The sequence below is a fragment of the Podarcis muralis genome, chromosome 7, assembly GCF_964188315.1.
Source record: "Podarcis muralis chromosome 7, rPodMur119.hap1.1, whole genome shotgun sequence".
In the NCBI taxonomy this organism is placed as follows: domain Eukaryota; kingdom Metazoa; phylum Chordata; class Lepidosauria; order Squamata; family Lacertidae; genus Podarcis; species Podarcis muralis.
Window position 1 is genome coordinate 58,863,168 of NC_135661.1, and position 21,788 is coordinate 58,884,955.

Sequence of the window (21,788 nt, forward strand, 5' to 3'; positions counted from 1 at the left end):
AGGGCTGTTTGGGCAGAGATACTCCTCTTCCCTGCAAATCTCGAGAATTAGCTCTTAGAATCATGGAATTGTAGAATTGTAAAGATGGAAGGGATCCCAAGGGTCATTAGGTCCAACCCCCTGCAATGCAGGAATCTCAGCTAAAGCATCCATGATCCACGGGTTAGGGGGCGCAAATTACTTGCCTTGCCCCGGGTGCTGACAACCCACGCTACGCCACTGGGTCGCGCTGTGGTCTAAACCACTGAGCCTCTTGGGCTTTGCCGATCAGAAGGTCGGCAGTTCGAATCCGCTCGCGACAGGGTGACCGTGTTGCTTTGTTCTAGCTTCTGCCAACCTAGCAGTTCAAAAGCATGCCAGTGCAATAGATAAATAGGTACCGCTGCGGAGGGAAGGTAGACAACGTTTCTGTGCACTATGGTTTCCATCACGGTGTGATGGAAGCGGTTTAATCATGCCCCGGAAAGCTGTCTGGACAAACGCTGGCTCCTGGCTCCTTCACCGCATCCCATAGTCTCCTTTGACTGGACTTTAACCATCCAGGGGTCCTCTATTATCACTATCACTGCTTTCATTGATGTTTTCTAATATGTAAGTAGTTTTAAAAAAAAAAGTATATGAAAGCTTGTTAGCTAAATAAATGGTGCTACTATATAAATGCTACTATATCACCATCAAAGTGCATGGAGCTTTAGAGAAGGGGCGGACACACTGGGATCGACTTCGACTAGATGGTCGATTTGTAAGAGAGGGTGTTTCTCGTATTTATTTTTGCATAACATGTACAATATGTATGAAAAGGGCATCAGAACAAATACACACCTTGTTGAAAAAGCAGGAACATAAAATTATCAAAAAGCAAAACTATTATAAGGCTACCAACAACTAATACTGAAGAAAAGAAAAGTTTGAAGGGCAAAAGGACATAGGGCCAAATAAAGTCATATCGTTGGAATCTGTCTGTCTCGGGAGACAATGGAGAAGTGCACCTTTGGAGGGAAGTCAGACTGCTGGAAGCCAAACTTGGCAAGAATGAGATGCTGGATAGCCTCAATGAGAAAGAGTTTTAACAAAAATATTTATTCCACCTGTATATAGGGCTGCTGAAATGAAGAAACCTGTGCAGCACTGGAGTTCTGTGTGAAACGTGAGATCAGTGCAGTTCTGGTAATGAAACCAAATTTATTGGCTTAGAATATGCTCAGAAGCACCCTGCCCTTTAATTCTAACTGCATGTCTTTTGCACCTGGCTCTGGTTGGTAGATCATGGGATTCTAGTGGGAAAAAGCAGATTCTGTAATCTGCTCAACCCCTTACTTTGCCTAATGTAAGAAGACAGGTCTCTGGGTGAGATGTTTACAGTCTAATATTTTGCAGGCTTGAGAACTTATGGAGGGGAGGAGAAGCAGAACATAGTTTCTTATGCAAAAGGACCCAGGTTCAACTCCTGGCATTTCTAGGTAGGACTTAGAAAGACTCCTTCCTAAAACCCTGTAGAGCCATGGTCAGCTGTTTTGGCCCTCTAGCTGTTTTGGGACTACAATTCCCATCATCCCTGACCGCTGCTCCTGTTAGCTAGGGATGATGGGAGTTGTAGTCCAAAAACAGCTGGAGGGTCAAGTTTGGCCATGCCTGGTGTAGACCAAATTTCCATTGGCTCCAGCGGGATGTGCCTGATGGGAGAGGTAGTTCCTGGCAGAGGATCTCTGCCGCCAGCACTCCAACCTTGGTGACCTTTGTGCCTTGAAGAACATGCAGTTAGCAACCAATTGAGCATAGAGTCCATAGGTCTCCTCTTGTCCCATTTGAATTAGAATAAAAGTGCTGTGAAATGAGGCCATTAACATTGAATGTAGCCATATTATTGTGATCATTGTAGTGTTCTTTAATTTAAAAAAATGCTACAATCCTACATGGGACTCTCTTGTGATCATTTGTAGAAGCTTTGACGAATGCTTATAAATCAGGGATGCTCCCCCGGATGGTTTTTGCCTTTGTTAATCAGAATGCAACCTTTCTTCAGTGGTATGTGGGGCGTTTATAAGAAAAAACTGTTTGTGGTAAGCTCACCCTCTAATCCAGCAAGAGATTCAAGCTCTTGCCAATCAAGTCTTCAAAAATATGACTATTTGAACTATTTTCCATCCGAAATGTGCAGACAAATTAGAGAGCATGGCATGTATAAAAACAAATTCAGGATCCTCCAGAACCACTGAGTCAAGGCTAGGATGGCTGCATTGTTGGTTATTTTTGCTTGTTTCTCCAGCTGTGTCTTAAGGTCAAGAACTTGCCTTGAGAGGAGAAGCAGAATAACCTTGTTATTGCTGGAAGAGGGATTCATTTCTCCCTTCTGGCAAAAATTCAAGGATGCATTGTTAGTGCTGACGGTGGAGTAGATAAACCCCTCAAAAGACATGGCTCAAAAATTAATACAAAAGTTAAGCATTGAAGAGTACATCAGTTCTGACAGGCATAAACTCGAAATGGTTAGAGTGTTTGGCTATGACCTGGGAGACTATGATTCAAATCCCCACTTAGTCATGTTCAATGGGTGACTTTGGACCAGTGACCATCTCTTAGCCTAACCAACCTCACATGGTTGTTGTGAGGATGAAATGGGGAGGAGGAGAACCAGCTTAAGCTTCTTGGAAGATAGAAGTGGTATATAAATGTACAGTGGTACCTCAGGTTAAGTACTTAATTTGTTCCGGAGGTCTGTTCTTAACCTGAATCACCACTTTAGCTAATGGGGCCCCCTGCTGCTGGCGCGCCGCCAGAGCCCGATTTCTATTCTTATCCTGAAGCAAAGTTCTTAACCTGAAGCACTATTTATGGGTTAGCAGAGTGTGTAACCTGAAGCGTATGTAACCCGAGGTACCAATGTAATAAATAAATATTATTTGTACACTTCATTGGACTGTCACCAGTCTTTAAAATGTCTTAAAATTATAGAGTTGGAATGCATCCCTAGGGTCATTCCTGCAATGCAGAAATCCTGCCCACAGCCATCCCTGGGGGGACTTGAACCACCAGCTTTCTGGTTAACAGTCAGATGCATTGACCCCTTGCACCAAACGATCAATTGCAAGCATTTTCATTAATGCTTCATCAACTGCATCTGTTTGCATTGAAGCAAAACAGTAGGTCTGAAGAAGAAAAAATATATATATTGCTTATAGATGATGCTCACTTGAGTGACCCCCACAGAAGATGAATTTCCTTATGCACGTGTGAGAGGAAAAGCACCCTCAATTTATGTGAGTATAAGTATTGGCAACAGGTTTTTTAAAAAGAGAAAAACATTAACTCTTAGAAAACACCATGACTTTCTCTTCTCCCCCAACCTCCAGCTGTTACACCAGGAGGATTACAGTAATTAAGCCAGGCTGTCAGCAGCACAGCACACAAATCCAGGCCAGGAAATGCTTCACTCTGGTTGCAGCCTCAAAACTACAGAATAATGAGGGATTCCCTCCAGAGGTAATTTCGCAGCCACAGAAGGATTTTCTAGACCGCGGCAGGGAAGCAATGAACTACACCCATCCAGTGCTGTGCACTGCTGTCCTGATTCAGACAGGGTGGGCAGAGAGACAGCAGCATTGCAGCAGTTGCTGTTGAAAACCGTACTAAAATACACTGGGTGTAAAGTGTTAGTTGGCCCAACTGACACAAGGGAGGGCCAGTCAGGGGAGGCTGGCCATGATCCAGCAGATGGCCACATGCCCTCTTGGAGAAAGGCAAAAGGGAAGAATAATATTGCCCTTCAACTACTGTGTTAGGAAATGCATGTGATTCTGCCCATCACTAAAAGCTGAAGCCGGTAGGTTTCGGGGTGTGGGTATGGCATATCAAGCTCCGCTGTGCAGTTTTAAACTGCTTTGAGGTTTTTGTTTTACAATCAGGTGGTACATAAATTTTATAAAATAAATCACCCAAACATCGCACCCTGGATTTGTGACCAGTGGCAGAGCTTTATTCAGCCTGGTCAGGAAGCCCACATTAAAGCAAATGCCTTCTTTGCAAGCGGAGAGGTGCTGGGGACCCAAAAGCCACATCCCTTGAGTTTGGGGAGCAAGAGAAAGAAACTTGCTGCCTCTTTCACAAGCCTAAGCAACTCATGCAGGTCAGACACAAGTTGGGCTTGACCCAAGCCAAGCGGCTGCCCCAGTGGCGGCACCAGAACCTCAGGCTCCCCTGTCAGGTTGCAGGGCTGAAATTATTGGGTGGCATCATGCAGCCATTTGGAGGGACACACAAATGTTTTGGACACCAGCTCTGATCTACTTCAGTTCTGCTGGTTGGGAAAGCCATTCCACCACCAGCAGCAATAACACACATCCCCACCATACCCACATTAGCCTGTGAAAGTGACAGCTTCCCCCCTTCCCCAAACTCTGGGATTGTCCTCCGTGCCTTGCCTGTAGCTGCACCTGTGTGCAGCTGAAGCTGGAAGGAGAGAGAAAGAGAAAAAGGAGGATGGAGTGTCTGTGCTTTGTTTTCTCTCCTTCAGCCAATCGGATTGCTGTGCTTGGTTGCCAAGGCTACCCTTGTGAGCAGAGATGGAGGGGGCAGCTGCCTATATAAAGGACCAGCATTCCTCCTGTGTCTAAGATTAGCTGGAGCTGCTTTGCATGGTGTAGGCTTTGGAGTGGGGGGAGGAGGAGGAGCAGCCACTGCCGAAGCCTATATTTACTCTTGGGAGACCCATGGGCAAAATCCGTTTAAATGCTTTTTAAGGTGGGTGGAGGGGTATTCTGGGTACCAGGGTGGGTGGGGAGGGGATGGAGGCTCAAGGGAGAGAAGAGGGATGGTAGTGTATCAGAGGGAGGGGGCAGGGAAGGGAACGAGTTTCTTGCATGGTTGACTGAGCTGTTCTGGTAACCAGGTGGATTTCCTGCCCCACATCCTCCATATCCCCACCCCCACCCCTTACAGAGATCTCGGATCCCCAGCAGCAACTGCGCCTCGGGGTGTTGCAAAAGCTCAGAGTTCACCGGAGAACCCCCCTGGCATTACACCTAGCCACCCAGGAAGGAGGAAGGCTTCGGGACTTGGTGAGGCCTTGGGAGGAAAGGATGGAGGTGGGGTGGAGTGGAGGGTGGGGCGGGGTGGGGTGGGGAAGGGCGCTTCCCAGGGAGAGGAGGGAGAAAGGGAGAGGGACAAACATTGCAGGCACACCTTCACCTGAAATGGGCACCTTTCCCCCTCCCCAAACCCCAGGTCTGCACTTCACTATTATTAATGTGGGTTAAAGACACAATGCCCCTGTTTTGTTTTTGTGTTTTGTGGCAGGGGGAGGAGACAGAGAGAGAAAGACCTTGACGTATATATGCTGTTGTTGGCAGGTTCAGGACAAATAAAAATAAAGTCCTCCTTTATGCAGCTCATATTTAAAACCATGGCATTTGCATGGCCACCAACTTGGATGACTTTGAGAGAGAACTGGGCAAATTCACGAATATTACTGTTGTTGTTATTATATTATTTGTTATTATTAATCACCTATCCACTGTAAGGTCCTCAGAGCAGGTCACAGTGTTAAAACACAATACTGTATGAATAACAATTTAAAACAACTCGCAACCATAAAAATAAGGCAGTTCGTAAAATCATACACTTCAAATGTCGAAAGCCAGGGTAAAGAGGTGTGTCTTCAGCATTCTCCAAAAGCTGTGTAATGAAAGTGGCAGATGCACTTCTGTGGAGAAGGTGATGCACACTTTAGGGGCTGCCACTGAGAAGGCCGTTACCCCCTAAGCCTTTGAGGGTAGAGGAACAACCAGGAGGGTCTCCTCCACTGACCTCAGCACCCAAGAGGTTCTGAAGGGAAGCAGATGGTCGTTCAGATATTTAGGGGCCTGTGTTATTTGGGGCTTTAAACACCAACATGAGGAGCTTGAATTGTGTTCAGAAATGACCTGGCAACCAGTGCAGCTGCTTTAAAACAGGATTATATAAGATTTAAGTGGAACCCCAGCCAGTAATCTGGCTGATACATTTTGGACCAATTGAAGTTTCCGAATTGTCTTCAAGGGGCTTTGCAATAATCTAGAGTGCATTGCAATAATCTAGTCTGGAAGTTACCAGAGCATAAGAGTACAGTGGCCAAGTCATCTCTGTCCAAAAGGGGCAAAAAAGCTACAACACCTTTTGTTAACAGCCACACATAGAAGCTTTTCCTATGCATCCCAGATGCCAGCTATATCCCTTAATTCCAAAAAGCTCAAATCAGTGATTCTGACTTATCGATTGCAGGGCTGTTCCATTGGCTCAGCTGAGGCAACAGTAACTTTAGTCTCTCCATCAATGATTTCCATTCTAGTCAGTTCAATAAATGCTAAGTGTCTGAGTTTTCTGTTTTCCTCTTCCCTCCCAATCACTTTTCCTTTTGTGTCACATCTTTTAGATTAGAGGGCAGGGAGTGTCTTATTACTGTAAGCTGCTCTCAGAACCGTTTTTGGCTGCAGAGCAGGGTAAAAATGGCTTGGGTCCAAAGTGCTACTCAGAATCATGCAAGGTATTTCTGTTATCTAGTGGAATTCGCTTTTTTAAAATATGAAGAAGTGTTTTTGAAATGTTCCTCATTGCTGTGTGACATGAAAAGACTGTGATTCAGCCTAAAGTTGGTTTAGAAATTATAAATTCAAGTTTAATTGTTTATTCCCAGGTAAATGGGAACAGGATTGTGGCCTTAGCTGATGCTTTGGTTAGGTTAATCATTTTTAAAAACTCTTTAATCAGCTAAAAAGGGGGCTCACAATCAGGCCACATATTTGAAAAACATAAATTATATTTAATAAAAGTTTCTGTGCAAAAACCAAAACCCCTGCAACCAGCTAACAGTGTATTAAGAGAAACATTTCTCCCTTGCATGGAAGGAATGTCTCTTCAAAATGATGCCTGCTATGGCACATGTGTGCATCTGCGATGCTCTAATCTCTTGCCCCTGAACTCTGTGCAGTGCCCCAAAGAAGATAAAGGACAAACTCTGCAAGATCCACTTGTCCCAACATGAGAAGAGAATGGAACAGATGCAACAGAGGTCAACAGAGGCTTGGTGAACTCCTGAAAGGCTGTGCCTTCAGCTAGGGAAAATCTCTTTCTAGACATCCACGTTTCTAGTCCTCATGACTGGTCATGAGGAATAACTTGGCTCGTGCCCATGGAGGCAATGGAAGGCATGGCTGCTGAGCACCTTTCCTTGGCCTGAATGGGAGAGGAGGAGGAGCCTGCCTTAACTGTTCTTCTCCTTCCTTTTCCTTCGCAGTGTGTTGCATACTTAAAAACTATACCCCCTACTGACGGAGGCTTTAGAAGCAATATCCTCCTTCGACAGTAACGATGACCAGGTACTTGGATGAATCGGACATCATGATGGTGGAGGAGGGCTTCACCACCAGGGACTTGCTAGAGAATCTCCTCCTGGAGGTTTCCCAGGCGGTAAGAGGCAGGGGCAGTTGACTTACTGGGTGGGTGGATTGTAGCCCTTTTGGTGTCTCTGCATCCCATTATGCTCTGTCCATACTAGAGAGTATGACGCTATCATGTGCATAGGGGAGGGAACAGTTTACCTGAGCCTGTCATTTTTCCCTCTCTTTTTTTTTAAAAAAAGTTTTATAAAAATTGCACTAACATGCTTCTTAAATATCAGCGCTATTTCATGATGATTAAAAAGGAGAAGGAAAATTGTAATAAAATGACCTGACAGGAAAGACAGAGCACAAGTGCAGGACTCCAGGTTTTACAAGGGTTGGGAGCAAGTTTCCTGACCTTTCGGTTTGAAATATATGCTTGAAAGTCCATGTGCTGTTCCTGGCGAAACCTTGGGAGCCACAGGAATAGTAGCTGAGCAGGATTCCCTGGGATCAGGGCAAGGATCCTGCTTCAGGGCCCTTCCTAACACTTTGCGTCTCCCCCTTTCTCTTGCAGAAGCAGAATAAATCACACAAAATAAGAGTAGCCAGCTTTGTGCAGGTGTAACTTATACAGGTCTCAAAATTCAGCTTTTCATATGGAATAGTTGGAGTGCAGAGATTTGAATTTATATCCCATTTGTAGCCCACCCTTCCTCCCAGAAACGTATGCTGGGTAATATGAGAGCTTCCAGTTTTATCCTCAGAAGAACCCTGTGAAGGGAGGCAAGACTGAGAAATGGTGATGGCCCCAGAAGGCTCTGTGGCCAAGTGTGGGTCCCCTGAACCAAGTGGGTGCACAGAGCCCAAGAAAAAGGCAACCGCTTTAAGTGAAAGCTGTCCAAAAGGCGAACAGCATGTTAAAAACAATTGGGTCAGGATCTCTTGACTTTCTTTCCTCTTTTCCAGGGAAGCCAAGAAGCCTTTTTTGTGGCAGATCTCGAGGATGTGGTGAAGAAACATTTGCACCTCCTCAAGGCCTTGCCCCGCATCAAGCCTTTCTATGCTCTGAAGTGCAACCGCAGCAAAGGAGTGGTTCAGATGCTGGCAGGGCTGGGAGCCGGATTTGGCTGTGCCAGCAAGGTAGGAACGTGGTGGGAACAGGGCAACTGGGCTCCCTTGGAGAAGCAGCTGGATGCATGCATTTTTGTTTGGCGTGCATTGCAGCATATGCCTTCATTACTATTATTACTACAGTGGATGCTCGGGTTGCATACGTGCAGGAGGCATGTTCGCAACCCGCAGCATTCGCAACCCGCAGTGCTGCGTCTGCGCATGCGTGGGTTGTGATTTGGCGCTTCTGTGCATGCACAAAGAGCAATTTAGTGCTTATGCTTATACGCCGAAACCCGGAAGTAACCTGTTTCGGTACTTCCGGGTTTGGTGTGATGCGCAACCCGAAAACACGCAACCTGAAGCATCTGTAACCCGAGGTATGACTGTACATTTATATCCCACCTTTCCTCCAAGAAGCTCAAGGTGGTGTATACAGAGTTCTCCCCCCTCCAATTTATTCTCACAAGACTAGAGAATGGAGAGACTGAGGGCAGCACCAGCATCCCTCTTGAGAAAATGTTGCTCTCCTGCAAATGGCTGGGAGGAAGCCTGGCTCACAGTGCCTTCCCCAGCTTGGTGCCCCTGGCTCACAGTGCCTTCCCCAGCTTGGTGCCCTCCAGATGTGGCTGCTGGACTACAACTCCCATCAAGCTTCATTCAGCATGCTTCACTTGGCTGGGCTGATGGGAGTTGTAGTTCATAACATCTGAAGGAGCACCAAGTTGGGGGAGTCTGATGTAGGTGAAGAGCCTATTGCATCATCTTTTTTGAATATTCTACCTCTTTCTTCACCCTTTCTACTGCAAGAGTTGAGTCCCAGCAGCTAACTGGGCAGGATGCAGTCCGGACAGAAAGCCAGAGATAGGGATATTGTTGCTAAGGTTGCTGTGCCCAGCTGGGTGCAACAGGGCTAGACAGGGCTTTACACCTTTGCCGCGGCTCCGGGGCAGATACTAGCGAGGGGAGGAGGCCACTGTGGCGGGCGCTGTACTGGCTGTGACATCACATAGGGGCGGGGCGTGCGTTAGTCACACACCATCCTGACGTCACCTTCCTGCCCGCTGTCAGATCGCAGCTCCAGAGATATATTTGTTTTAAATGTCGCAATGGTTTTGCGGCTCCCAGGTTTTTTTTTCTTCGGAAACGGCTCCAAGTGGCTCTTTTTGTCTTAAAGGTTGCAGACCCCTGGGCTAGAGGAATGGCTGGGAGAAGGTTGCAAAGGAAACAGCTGGCAGGCAACAGAGCCTGGATCAGAAAGATTCAAATCCTTGATTTAAAAAGCCTGCAGTTCCCTCTTTCCAACAGCCCTCCTGGTCGTGCAGGAAAGAGGGAGTCAGTATGTGTTCCTCTACAGTTCCCAGCCACCCACTGCCTACACTGCCCAGTCAGAAGAGTCCTTCCTTCCAACATCCTTTGTTTTGAACTTTCAGGCAGAAATGGCCCTGGTGAAGAGTATTGGAGTCCCGCCGGACAGAATCATCTGCACCAGCCCTTGCAAGCAGATCTCCCTGATCAGATATGCAGCTAGCCAAGGGGTGCAGCTGATGACTTTTGACAATGAAGTGGAGCTCAGCAAGGTAGCACGGAGCCACCCGTCTGCCAGGTAAGGCAGACAGCACCTGTGGGCATAAATATATATACAGTATATGCAGGAGGGAACAGTTGCAATGGGCAGAAGAGTCTAGCGCAACAAGCAGAAGCAGTGAATCTTAAAGGCGTTGATCGCAAAGGATATGGGGCCTTTGCTGGAACCACCAAAGGTTTCACTTTGCAGTTAGAGAAAAAGGGCCAGGTGTGTGAAGTTGCAGGTCAGACTGGAGCAAACTCCCTGTGGAGTAAGATTCAGGTTTCAACCAGATTCTGGGGTTGCCTGCAGACTGTTTTTATTTTGCGAGAGGGATTCAAGCACATCCTGGAAACTTAGGTTCACACAAAGTCGATTAATGGACTCTATCGCTCTACAGCAACAAATCCACTTAAAAAGAAAATTAAACTTTTGAGGTTAGGAAAGTGACAGGGAAATGCATCGAAAAATGTGGGATGAATAAATGAATAATGGGAAGATGTATAAACACCACACAAGCAAATCAGTTGTGCACCTTCCCCTTAGAGATGTTTCTGGCACCTTCATTATACAGTTTTCGGTGAATGCTGAGGACAATTTTCTTTGCCCTGACTTTTTAGGTGCAGATTTTTAGGACCCATCTTATTTCTCTAATTGTAAGATGTTATAAAATGTTTTTTTAAAAATGTGTTGTAAAGTTGAGTTTCAATGTTGTAACCTGCCCTGGGACCTGAGGGACTGAGGATAGAAACTTGCAGTCTGAACTCAGGAGATTTGCTGTGTGACTCTGCAAATCTTTGTCCCAAAATTCAAATACACTGAATATCTGGATTTTGAAAAAAGGCGGAGAAGAGAGAGAAACAATCAGCAAAAGAGGAGATATAAAAAAATGGGATATTTTAAAAATAATTTGCCCTTGGTGCAGAATTGGAGGGGAGGCAAGTGCTGGGTTATCACAAGCATCTCCTGGAAAGCGACTTTGAGTCTGTACTGTGCCTGGCATGGTGTTGGCTCAGAATAAGCAATATACCACAATTGTCACAGTCATCGTCTGAGTTTGCCCTCCCCACCCACCCACCTTGTTCCACAGAATGATTCTGTGCTTGGCTACCGACGACTCCAGGTCCTCCACCTGCATGAGCATGAAATACGGCGCCACACTTAAAGTCTGCCGTCACCTGCTTGAGACTGCAAAGGAGATGAATGTCGAGGTGGTTGGCATCAGGTAGGCTGCAGGTTTCCTTGTGCTCACTGAGGAGAGGGGAAGAAAAGGGCACTCTGTCAAGGCTCACTCCTAGGCAGCTGGCCTCAGGCCTCTTCAGCTGGCCCCCTACCTGGACCTCTGGGTCTTGCTCTGTAGCTGCCATTGCCATCGCCCCTGCATCTTCCCCATCCAGAGTTTTCGGCCCATGTCAACAGCTGAGTCTTGGACACACCCTGTTTGCTTAGGACGCAGGGCAGAGAGCAAACCACTTGGGGCAGAGCCACCTGCATTGTTGGGGGCTTCCATGAGCAGCTGGGTGGGTGGGAAGAAGTAAGAGCCCCCACCCACATCAGGGCAGTAGCTTGAGGTGCAGTTATAATAAATTAGTCAGTGAGAGACTTTTATCATATTTTGTGGCAATGTCCAAAAGCAAAGAAAAAAGAAAAAAAGAATGGTTGGGAAATGATTCATAATAAACAGCCTCTTTAGACCCTCTTTTTTATTTAAATTATATTTTATTTAAGTTATATGGACACGTAAAGAGCAAGTGGCAGGCATGATCAAGGCTGCCAGCACATAGGAGAAAAAAGAAAAAAATAAGTATTGGCTGGACAAATTAGAGGAATGCATGCTCTTATGGGCAAAATGAATGCATTGTTTTAGTTAATCACTTCCCTTGAGGCACCCCAAAGTGATTTGGCAAACCATGCTCTTATCAGAACAAGAGAATAAACACTGAGATGGGATAGGTTTAATGAAATCTGGGCTTGCTCCACTAAGTATTGCAGAAGCAAAGCACTCTATCCAAACAGGCAGCATTGTTTTTTGCATCCATCTAGATGTTGGTCTGGAAATGAAGTATGTGACCTGTGTTCTGTTACTTTTAAGTTAATTTGTTTTTTTCCTGTGCACCAATTGTTTGAAAACTGTGGACTTTTTGCACACATATCTCCAACAGATCTTGGGGGATGTGCATATCTTGACTGGATTTTGTACATGCATATAATACGTGTGTGTGTGTGTGTGTGTGTGTGTGTGTATCTGTATATATGTACACACACACACGAAATGGTTTGACAGTTTTGAAAAGCTACTCACCAGCCCACTTGCCTTCCTTTCCAGCTTCCACATTGGAAGCAGCTGTGCCGACCCCCAGCTCTTCACTCAGTCCATAGCAGACGCTCGCCTGGTCTTTGAAATGGGTGCAGAACTAGGCTACAAGATGCACCTCCTGGACATTGGAGGGGGCTTTCCTGGTGCTGAAGAGTCCAGAGGGCGCTTCGAAGAGGTACGAGTCTTGGTTCTCTCTTCAGCAGATGGCAAATAGGCCAGTTTGGGGGAGTGCTGGCTCTGGGTGCGCAAGACCTGGGTTCAAATTCCTGTTGAGCCAAGAAGCTTGTTGGGTGGCCTTGGACAAGTCACGATTGTCTCAGCCTAGACTACCTAGTGTGAGGATAAATGCAAGATGCTGAAAAAGCCAGAGGGAAGTGGCAGTGGAGGGCGGGTGTCTATGAAGGCAAGTGGGGTACTCCCCCCCCCCCCATCACAGTCTGCCCCCAGCTAGCTACCACCTAGTTGCCTTCTTAGTAATAAGCAGTCCAGGGGGATGGTTTTGCCTGTCATTGGCTCTGACTATGCCAGACTTTGCTCTGAGCTTCAAGGCCTGCTAGAAAGGAAATATGAGCATGTCTCTGCTTGGAACGCCAAGAGGCACATTGGAGGCTCCCCTGCACCACCATTTCACCCATAATAATGAGACATATTTTGCTAGTGAAAGTAACAAACATCTTCTACAGCTAAGGAGACCTAGTTTCTGAATGGACACAAGACCTTGAACACTGTCGTATTTTGGTTGCCATTTGCCCCAGTGAAACACATCATTACAGATGGTGTTAACATTTAAAAAGAGGTCATGTATTTGACCAATTTTAAGGGAGGCCAAAGCAAAGTGTGTGAATGGCATCACATCTTGTTTGACACCATACACACACATACCCCATTGCATATATTCCCAGGTAGCCTGTAAAGTTCTGCCTAAGACTGATTCCTGCTCCCCCAATGCCATCAGCACTCAGAATGCATTGCAGTGATTCCTGCATTGCAGGGGGTTGGACTAGAATAGATCACCCGTGGGGTCCCTTCCAATTCTACAATTCTATGACTTGAGTCCCACATGTTTGTAACAGCTGGATGTGGACCCTTCTCTCCCCCCCCCCTCCAGACAGCAGCTGTGGTCAGCTCCGCCTTGGACCTATATTTCCCAGAAGGCTGTGGGGTGGAGGTCATTGCTGAACTGGGGCGCTACTATGTGGATTCAGCCTTTACCTTAGCGGTCAACATTGTTGCCAAGAAGGAGGTTCCCCTGGACCAGCCGGGCTCTGATGGTAGGTTTGGTCAGTTTCCGTCTGGATTCTGCAATAAGCGTGAGAGATTATTGCCAGACACCCTATAGGGAAAAGAAAAAGGCCTTTGCCACCACCACCCCATTACCTGAGACAGGGAATGCCAAACCCAGGGGCCAAGTGTGGCCCTCCAGGCCTCTCTGTCTGGCCCTTGAGACTCTCCCTAGCACAGGCCTCCTTTCTAGGCCACACTCGAGGAAGCCCTTCTTCCTGTCTCAGCAACACAGGGCTGTCCTGTCTATGAGGCTCAGTGGACAGTGGATCTGGGCTTCCGAGGAGCTCACTGCTCACACCCTCCTGTGCTTGTTGCCCCTGCCTCCTCCTCAGCTGTCTCCTCAGCTGCTGCCATCTCCTTTACAGACTCCTTTTTTCCTCCCTGCCACATTCAGCAAGCCAGAGCTTCTCCAGTTGCTTCAGGCAGTGCAGGTGGGGATTTTCTGTTTTGCCTCAAGCAGCAAAATGTCCTGGGCCACCCCTGCCACCAACATCTGAAGCACATCTGACAGGAACAGGGCCTTTTCAGTGGCTGCTCCCAGAGGCTTTGGGACTTCTTGCCAAGGGAGACTCACCAGCCCAGTGACTGGTTACCTTCCACCATCAGGCAAATACACTTCTATTTGGCTGGGCCTTTGATGCATATGCTGACATATAAATACGTTGCAATTAGGGGTTTTTTTAACTGGGTTTTTTTAAAATTGATTCAATGGATGTTTCACTTGCTTTGTGTTTATGTTTATTATTTTTTTACTTTGTATTTTCTTGCTATTTCATTGTATTTGTATTATTGCTGTTAGCCGCCTTGAGCACTGCTTGGTGGAAATGCGGGATAGAAATTTAACAAACAAACAAATAAGGCACCCCTGACTTGGCCTCTGCTGCATTTCCTCTGGCTGTCCCAGATGAAGACCCCGGTGGCAGGAAGAGCTTCGTCTACCATCTCAACGATGGCGTTTATGGCTCCTTCAGCTCAGTCATCTTCAACAACGTCTGCCCAATCCCCATCCTGCACAAGGTACAGAGGGTTTTGTAACTGGCTTCCTTAAGCAGAGCCACAGAAGGAGAATGTGGCTCTCACCTGGCACCAAAAACCATTTGCAGGTTTGCAGCAGGGGTGGTCAAACTGGAAAGCCCAGCGAAGCAGCACCCTCGGGTGCCAGAGTCGCACAAGCCCCTCCCTCAGCAGTGCCACCATCTTGGGACACTTCTCAATGGTTGCTGCTTTAGGGTGGGATTCAATAGTAAATAGCTGATGTTTGCGGGTGGGCAAGCTTCCCTTTGCACAGATCGGGCACAGTCTCGTAAAAGTGAATTGTGACAAATTTGGGAAGAAAGCAAATGAATAGGCCTTTTTCGTGGCAGTAACTTAAGTCCAATTGGTTTCAGTGCAACTTGGTTGCAAATACCTTTTTTTGGATTGTGCCCATAAACTGCTTGTTGATTTCCAGTGATGATGTTTTTTAAACATTGTGGGAAGTGCCTGTATTAATTTCAGACTTTACTCCCTTCCTCCTGACTCAGAATTCTGGTTAGTTTTGGGGACAGAGATTCAGTAAGCTGGAGAATTTCCACTTTCTTTTTTAAAATACATGTTTCTTGTCCTCATAGAAATTCATGCAAGGTCTGGCTAGCCAGTCATAGCTGTTTCCTCCACTTCTCTCGATGCAGAAACCCTCTCCAGATCTTCCCCTGCACAGCAGCAGTTTCTGGGGACCGACTGGGGATGGGCTGGACTGCATTGCGGATGGCATGGAGCTCCCAGAACTGCACCCCGGGGACTGGCTGATCTTTGAGAACATGGGGGCTCACACCATGCCAGCTCCCTCAGCTCTCAGTGGGGCCCAGCAAGCACAGATCTACTACACCATGTCGAGAATGGCCTGGTGAGATAATTTCCCAGAACCCCTTGCGAGGGGGAAGCAGGAGATTGTAAAGGTGGAGAAAGCTGTGGCCCTCCAAATGTCGCTGGGCTGCAACCATTGGCCCTAATGGCCAGGGCTGATGGACAGTGGCGAAAGAACCCTCTCTGGCACCCGGGGCGGGACGCCCCACCTGGTGGCACACGCGCGGCAACCTGCCGCACACGTGCGGTCCGTACGGGATGCCGCTCACGCGGCGCCCATACTGACTGTGCGTGCCCTCGGCTGCTCTACAGCTGGGGGCAGGCAGGGACCATCTTGTCACACACCCACCTCCAGAGTGGCACCCGGGGCGGCTCACCCCCTCCACCTCCCACTTCGTACGCCCCTGCTGATGGGCACTGTAGTCCAGTGGCAACAGGATGGCTGCTAGTTCCCCAGGATGGGAGGGCTTGGATCTGAAACACTTTTAGAATTCTTAAAATGCCACAGAAGCTCTGTTATTAAACTTTTATAAAGGCAAAGGAGTGCCATTTGCACCTGTGCTTGTGGGCAGGTGGCAAATCACACTGGATTTCTTTAAGAGCACAGGGTTGAATGAGAGCAAACTGAGAATTGTCTGCTGGCAGGAGAGGGGCACCAGTTTGGAAAACTGAGCCAAGAGAGCAACTGAGTCCTTTCTCTTTTGTCTTGGGCTTGCTGCGGCCCACAGGGAAGCCGTCCAGCTCCTTCAGGGGAAACTGCTGCACCCGGAGGAAGAGGACCGGGAGAGTACATGCACCCCCCTGTCCTGTGGCTGGGAGATCACGGACACCCTGTGCGTTGCCCCCGTCTTCACTCCAGCAAGCATCATGTAAGCCGTGCCAAACATTCACCACGGGGGCCAGACCCTCCTCCCAACAGAGTCCTGCCACACCTTCTCCCTCTCTCCCTCTCTCTCTCTGGCCTGCCTGCCTCCCACATTTTCTGCCCTTGAGTAGGAGCTGTTTTTATCCCCACCCCCCAATGCTGTGTGGTTTTTAAGTATGCAACATAAATCCTGTTCCTCCTGATCTGGGCGTCTCTTGTGTTCTATGCATGAGTGTGCAGAATGATCATAGAATCATAGAGTTAGAAGGGACCCCAGGGGTCATCTAGTCCAACCCCCTGCAATGCAGGAATCACAGCTAAAGCATCCGTGACAGATGGCCATCCAACCTCTGTTTAAAAACCTTCCAAGGAAGGAGAGTCCACCACCTCTCATGGGAGTCTGTTCCACTGCTTAACAGCTCTTACTGTCAGAAAGTTTTTCCAAATGTTTAGTTGGTATCCCCTTTCTTGTAACCTGAAGCCATTGATTCGAGTCCTACCCTCCAGAGCAGGAGAAAACAACCATGCTCCATCCTTCATTTGATAGCCCTTAAGATATTTGAAGATGGCTATCATGTTGACTCATGCTTAGCTTGTGGTCCACCAAGACCCTTCGATCCTTTTCAATGTACTGCTAGTAAGCCAGGCGCGCCCCCACCCCCATCCTATATTTGTGCATCTGGTTCTTCCTGCCTAAGTGCAGAACCATATATTTGTCCCTATTGAAATTCATTTTGTTAGCTTGTGCCATGTTCTCCAATTTTGTTAAGGTCATTTTGAATTCTGATTCTGTCTTCTGTGGCATTAGCTACCCCTCCCAGTTTGGTGTCATCTGCAAGATCTAGTTTAAAGCTCTCCTGATCAGATTCCCAAGACTCTTGGCAAGCACATTCTTGCCAACTGCTGTGAGGTGCAGCCCATCACTCGCCAGAAGCCCTACCTGAAGGAAGCGGAGACCATGATCCAAGAAGCCAAATCCTTCCTGACGACACCGCCTGCGCAGCCAGTGGTTGACCTCAAGCATTTTCCTCTCTTCTTGGGCCACGACCTTCAACAGGAAGGAGTGATGAAAAGGCTACCTGTGCCCCAAGTCTCTTCAGCTCCCTGCCCAGTGTCTCATAGTCCTTTGCTATGTGTTGCAGGCTATGTGTGGCAGTATTATTTGTACCCACATGAATCAGAAAAAAGGGGTAGTGGTCAGTGGGCTTTATAAGACTTGGCAGCTTCTCCGTCACATTAAAACACCCCCCATGACATCCTGTTTCCTCCACACATGACTGTCTCTTTTCCCCTAAGTAGGGAGTCACCTATCACCACCACTCGTCTCCTCCTCCTCCTCCTCTGGGGAGTAGCAGGAATCATTCTATGGGCTGTGCCTTCCAAAGGCTGCTTGGAGTGTTCTGAGGTCTGATTCTGTTGTTCTCGAGTCTTCCCCTCTTGTTTATTGGAGCTTATTTTGATATTGTTGGGATAACTTACAAAGGCCCGGAACTTATTGTTCCTACTCCTTCCTCCCAGCTTGTCAACGTAGCAAATACGTTATCAGCACACTCATCCACAGTCAGTACTTGGATCTGATGGGGTTAGATCAAGAATGGAAAAAGACTCCTCCAAATCCATCTCTTCCTGTCTTTTTCTCAGGTGGGGGGGAATAATCGTTCTGTGCTCTGCAGCTTTCACAGCCACCTTCGGGTCTTCTGAGGCTGCCCTAGCTCCTCTGGCCCAGAATCAGTGTCTAAGGTGAGAGCATGGTAGCGATTCTGCAACTCTAATGACAAAGTGTGGTTTGAGACTGCCCTATTTCTGTGCATCACATTCCTCCAGGGGTTAGACTCTTGCAATGGGCAATCTTCCTCCACCCTGGGGGCATCTATCTTGATGCTAAATCTCAGTCAACTCAGATTTATCAAGTAACTTTGCATGTTGTCCTGTTGCTTGAGGTGTGGCTAGGTGGGTCTCAGGTGTTAGTATTTCATGCTTCCGATGCTGCAGATGAGATTGGTGCAAATCACATGCCTGTCTGGGAAGAGTGTGGGAACGGAAGACGGCCCTGTTTGCGAGCTCAGGTTGTAAGCTCCCAGGATCTGCACTGAGCTAAGTTTGACTGCTGCTGGTTGCTAAGTCCTCCCTCAGCCTGGCTTCCTCTCAGCTGTAGCTCCTCCCCCTCAGATCCTGTGTTCCCACAGAGCTCCTCCCCCTCAGATCCTGTGTTCCCACAGAGCAATCAGCCACGCACACACACACCCTCTGGCTCACAATGAAAGAAAAGCAATCAGGAAAAGTAATCAGGCCTCTAGCAGAGCACTCAGCCACTCCCTGAGGCTTGCTATCAATCTATCAAACTTCTAAACAGCTCAGAAAAGCAAGCAAGCAGCCTTACTTCAAATGACACAAGCTCACTCTCTTCAGTCTCCTCCAGCAATCCTTGTCCCTCTTTGTGAGGTCTGGTGGCAAGCTCCCAGGACCAGTGGGTGCAGCTGGGGCATAGATTCAAAGGAGGGTTTGCCTGCAGAATGGGCATTTCTCTGGTTTACAATAATAAACTCAGTGGTAGCGCTCCAAACCAAACCAGACTTCCCCTGTGTGGTTCTGCCTACCCACAAAATGGATTTTTCAAGATCATTCTTAAGCTATAATAATAATAATAATAATTTATTATTTATACCCTGCCCACCTGGCTGGATTTCCCCAGCCACTCTGGGCAGCTTCCAACAAAATATTAAAATACAATAGTCTATTAAACATTAAAAGCTTCCCTAAACATGACAGTGGTCCTATGCATACCTAGCTATGAGTAAGCGCCACTGAATGCAGTGCAACTTCTGCTGCAAGGCAATCCTGTGCATGTTACTCGGAAGTCAAGTCCCATTGTGTTCCATGGAGCTTGCAGTTAGGCAAGTGTGCATGAGGGGGATAGATTTTCAGGAGTTTTAAAGGGGGAGGAACTGGGAGCATGACAGAGTGCCTAGCAGGGATGATATAAGCTAGTTTAAGGCCCTGATTTTTTAAAGTTCCAAAGCTTTGACCCACTTACAGCAAATAACACAATTCTTACTCAGTTTATATATTTCTTATGCAATCAATTCACATGCATTAAAATACACCTGGGCTTAACAACAAGGGCATGAGTCCAAAATTTGTGCCTGCTTCCTGTTAAGGCGCAAAAGTCTTAAAATCAGCCCACCCCAACCTTGTGTCCTTCACCTGTGTTGGACGACAGCTGTCATCAGCCCCAAACAATACAGCCATGATCCCATTAGCCCTGGCATCATATGGCTGTGCAGGCTGGTAGTTGTGGTCAAAAACATCTGAAAAGTACCAGTTGTGAGGGTGGGGTGCTTAAAAGCTTCCCTTAAACCTTGTGCTGTTCCGCCTCTTGCCAACAGGGCACTGAGGGGAAAGGGCATGATAAAATATGAATACAGTAAAGGAAGTAATGGTAGAGCAGAGGCAGAGGAAGGCTCTGCCAGCACCTGCTGGTGGCCTTGTGGCTGTCTTGCCATCTCTTGTCTATGATGCTGGCTGTTCTTTCCCATTAATTTGTGAAATCTCTGTTTTGTCTCTAGATATAGAAAAATTAGAGTGATACATAGGATAAACCTTTATTTGGTTTTGATTTTAAGCACTTGCTTCTTAGCAGTTAACTCAGTTGAAGACACTGGGACTTACTTCTAAGTAAACACAGACCACAAGGTTTTTTACATGCAGTTAAGCCCTGGATTTGGGCTGGGAGAGGGTGGTGCCCAGATGTCACCTTTAGAGTAGCTGCTTAGGCCTTGCCAAAATAAAGTGACCACAGAGTTGCATATATATTGCATGTATTGATTTAAAGAGAGATGCACATCTTAAAATAATTACTATTATTTAAGTAGAAATACATCTCAGCTTAGTGGGAAAGACCAGGTGGCCTGCTTTGTGCCTGCTCAGCCTGCTGTTCAGGTGTCATTGAAAGGCTCCTACTCTTCCTCCTTAGGTTTCTTTAAACTGAATTTGGACCAGGCAACCTTCAGATATTTTTTTGAAAGCATTTGTACCCTGCTCCTCAGCCAAAAAGGCTCCCAGAGTGGCTTACACACAATCAGCGAAGGCTGTGTTCAGACTCCCATTGCCTGTGGTTTATTATTGCATTTATATCCCACCTTTTCCTCAAAGGGGCATACATGATTCCCCTCCCCCACTTCACTTAATCCCCACAACAACTCTGTGAGGTAGGTTAGGCTGAGAAGCAGTGACTGATTTGAACCCTGATCTCCCAGGTCTTAGTCCAACAATCTAACCCCTACATCACACTGGCTCACTGTCCAGTGCTGGGTTTTTTAATCCATGTTCACACGAAGGCTATCCAAAATGCGTATGTCTCCTTTACTTCACTGTAAAAGACTAGTGTTTGATGGTTATGTTTCTCAAACCTTAAGCTATAACTAATTCATCTCTAGTCAAGGTCTGAACACCTTTGCACAGGCTAAAGACATTCCTGCCCAATCAATGTGCACTGACTGGTGTGTACACAAACAGAAACAAATCTGATACAAATGGAGCCGTGCTGATGTGAACAGCAAGGAGGAAAGAGCTGCAAAACACATCAGGGCAAGGGGGACTTCACTGGCCAAAGGGAAATGAGATGGGAAGGGAAATGGGGAGCATACTTTGGGTACCAATTCTTACAAAGTTATTTGGTAGCTGAAATGGAAACACTCCAGAGCTAGGAAGAATCTGGCGCATAGCTGTCAACTTTTCCCTTTTCTTGCAAGGAATCCTATTCAGAATAAGGGAATTTCTGTTAAAAAAAGGGAAACGTTGACAGCTATGATCTGGTGGAGCTGGTCTTTATAACAGAGCTGTGGCAATGTGAGAGCGGAGGTCTGTCCTCTGAGAAGTAGGGCATCTGCCTACCTCAATTACAACCCGAGGGATCCTCCTCTTTTCCTCTTCTGGCATAAGGATTGGGCTGGCTGGATATCCAAACTGGCCTCAGCCCCACCTTTAACCTGCAGCGTTAACATCGGAGTACAATGCAGATTACGTTGTCTTCAGCAACACCTGCCCACCCTCATAGATCTCAGTTGCAACTGGGTGCGAGTTGGCAGGACTAGTGTTTAAATTCTTTAAAAACCAACTTACTGAACAAAATTAAACTAGAAACCTGAATAATAATAATTCATTACGTTTATATCCCACCTATTTTCCTTTCTAAGGAGATTCCCTTCCTCATTTAATCCGTACAACGACCCTGCCAGGTAGGTTAGGCAGGGGAGCTGTATGGGGATTTGAACCCTGGTCACCCAGGTCTTAATCCGAAACGCTCACCACTGCACTTTACCGTCCAACACGCCTGCTGCCCGTTCACGTTCTGGCTTTCTCAGCCCGTCCCTGGAGGCCGCTCTCACTTCCCTCCCACCGGCAGAGGGCGAGGAGATTCGTTCTTAAAAAATGGTTTATCCAATG

The 21,788-nt window shown here is 47.1% G+C and overlaps 1 protein-coding gene and 1 long non-coding RNA gene across 11 annotated transcripts; one reads left to right on the forward strand and one right to left on the reverse strand.

Moving 5' to 3' along the window:
- The first annotated feature begins 241 nt into the window (after nt 1–241).
- Nucleotides 242–16,546, forward strand: AZIN2 (antizyme inhibitor 2). Of its 6 annotated transcripts, none has more exons than XM_077931856.1 (13): nt 242–591; nt 3,180–3,257; nt 3,351–3,480; nt 4,936–5,054; nt 7,268–7,440; nt 8,322–8,495; nt 9,899–10,071; nt 11,123–11,257; nt 12,359–12,524; nt 13,458–13,620; nt 14,538–14,650; nt 15,304–15,518; nt 16,207–16,546. In XM_077931856.1, exons 5-13 carry the CDS (start codon nt 7,342–7,344, stop codon nt 16,349–16,351), a joined length of 1,383 nt encoding a protein of 460 aa, XP_077787982.1. In that variant the 5' UTR covers nt 242–591; nt 3,180–3,257; nt 3,351–3,480; nt 4,936–5,054; nt 7,268–7,341; the 3' UTR covers nt 16,352–16,546. The 6 variants fall into 6 exon arrangements, with proteins under 6 accessions (XP_077787982.1, XP_077787983.1, XP_077787981.1 ...); XM_077931857.1 differs by lacking the exon at nt 242–591 and adding an exon at nt 6,962–7,042 and having other exon boundaries at nt 2,758–3,257; XM_077931855.1 differs by lacking the exon at nt 242–591 and having other exon boundaries at nt 2,760–3,257.
- Nucleotides 11,151–21,778, reverse strand: LOC114601697 (uncharacterized). 5 transcript variants are annotated; one of them, XR_013393683.1, is made up of 6 exons: nt 21,664–21,778; nt 21,237–21,331; nt 17,284–17,391; nt 13,562–13,648; nt 12,335–12,675; nt 11,151–11,283 (listed from the first exon to the last, which is right to left on the reverse strand). It is a non-coding gene; the product is annotated as an uncharacterized LOC114601697 (long non-coding RNA). The 5 variants fall into 5 exon arrangements; XR_003707805.2 differs by having other exon boundaries at nt 12,335–12,679; XR_013393684.1 differs by having other exon boundaries at nt 21,651–21,734.
- Between the last annotated feature and the right edge of the window lie 10 nt (nt 21,779–21,788).

What these genes read in the sequence shown, in the direction of transcription:
- AZIN2 (XM_077931856.1), top strand. Translation starts at nt 7,342, where the DNA reads ATGACCAGGTACTTGGATGAATCGGACATCATGATGGTGGAGGAGGGC. An exon ending in CCAGAGGGCGCTTCGAAGAG is followed by an intron (nt 12,525 to 13,457) that starts GTACGAGTCTTG and finishes CCCCCCCTCCAG; the next exon opens with ACAGCAGCTGTGGTCAGCTC. An exon ending in ACCATGTCGAGAATGGCCTG is followed by an intron (nt 15,519 to 16,206) that starts GTGAGATAATTT and finishes TGCGGCCCACAG; the next exon opens with GGAAGCCGTCCAGCTCCTTC.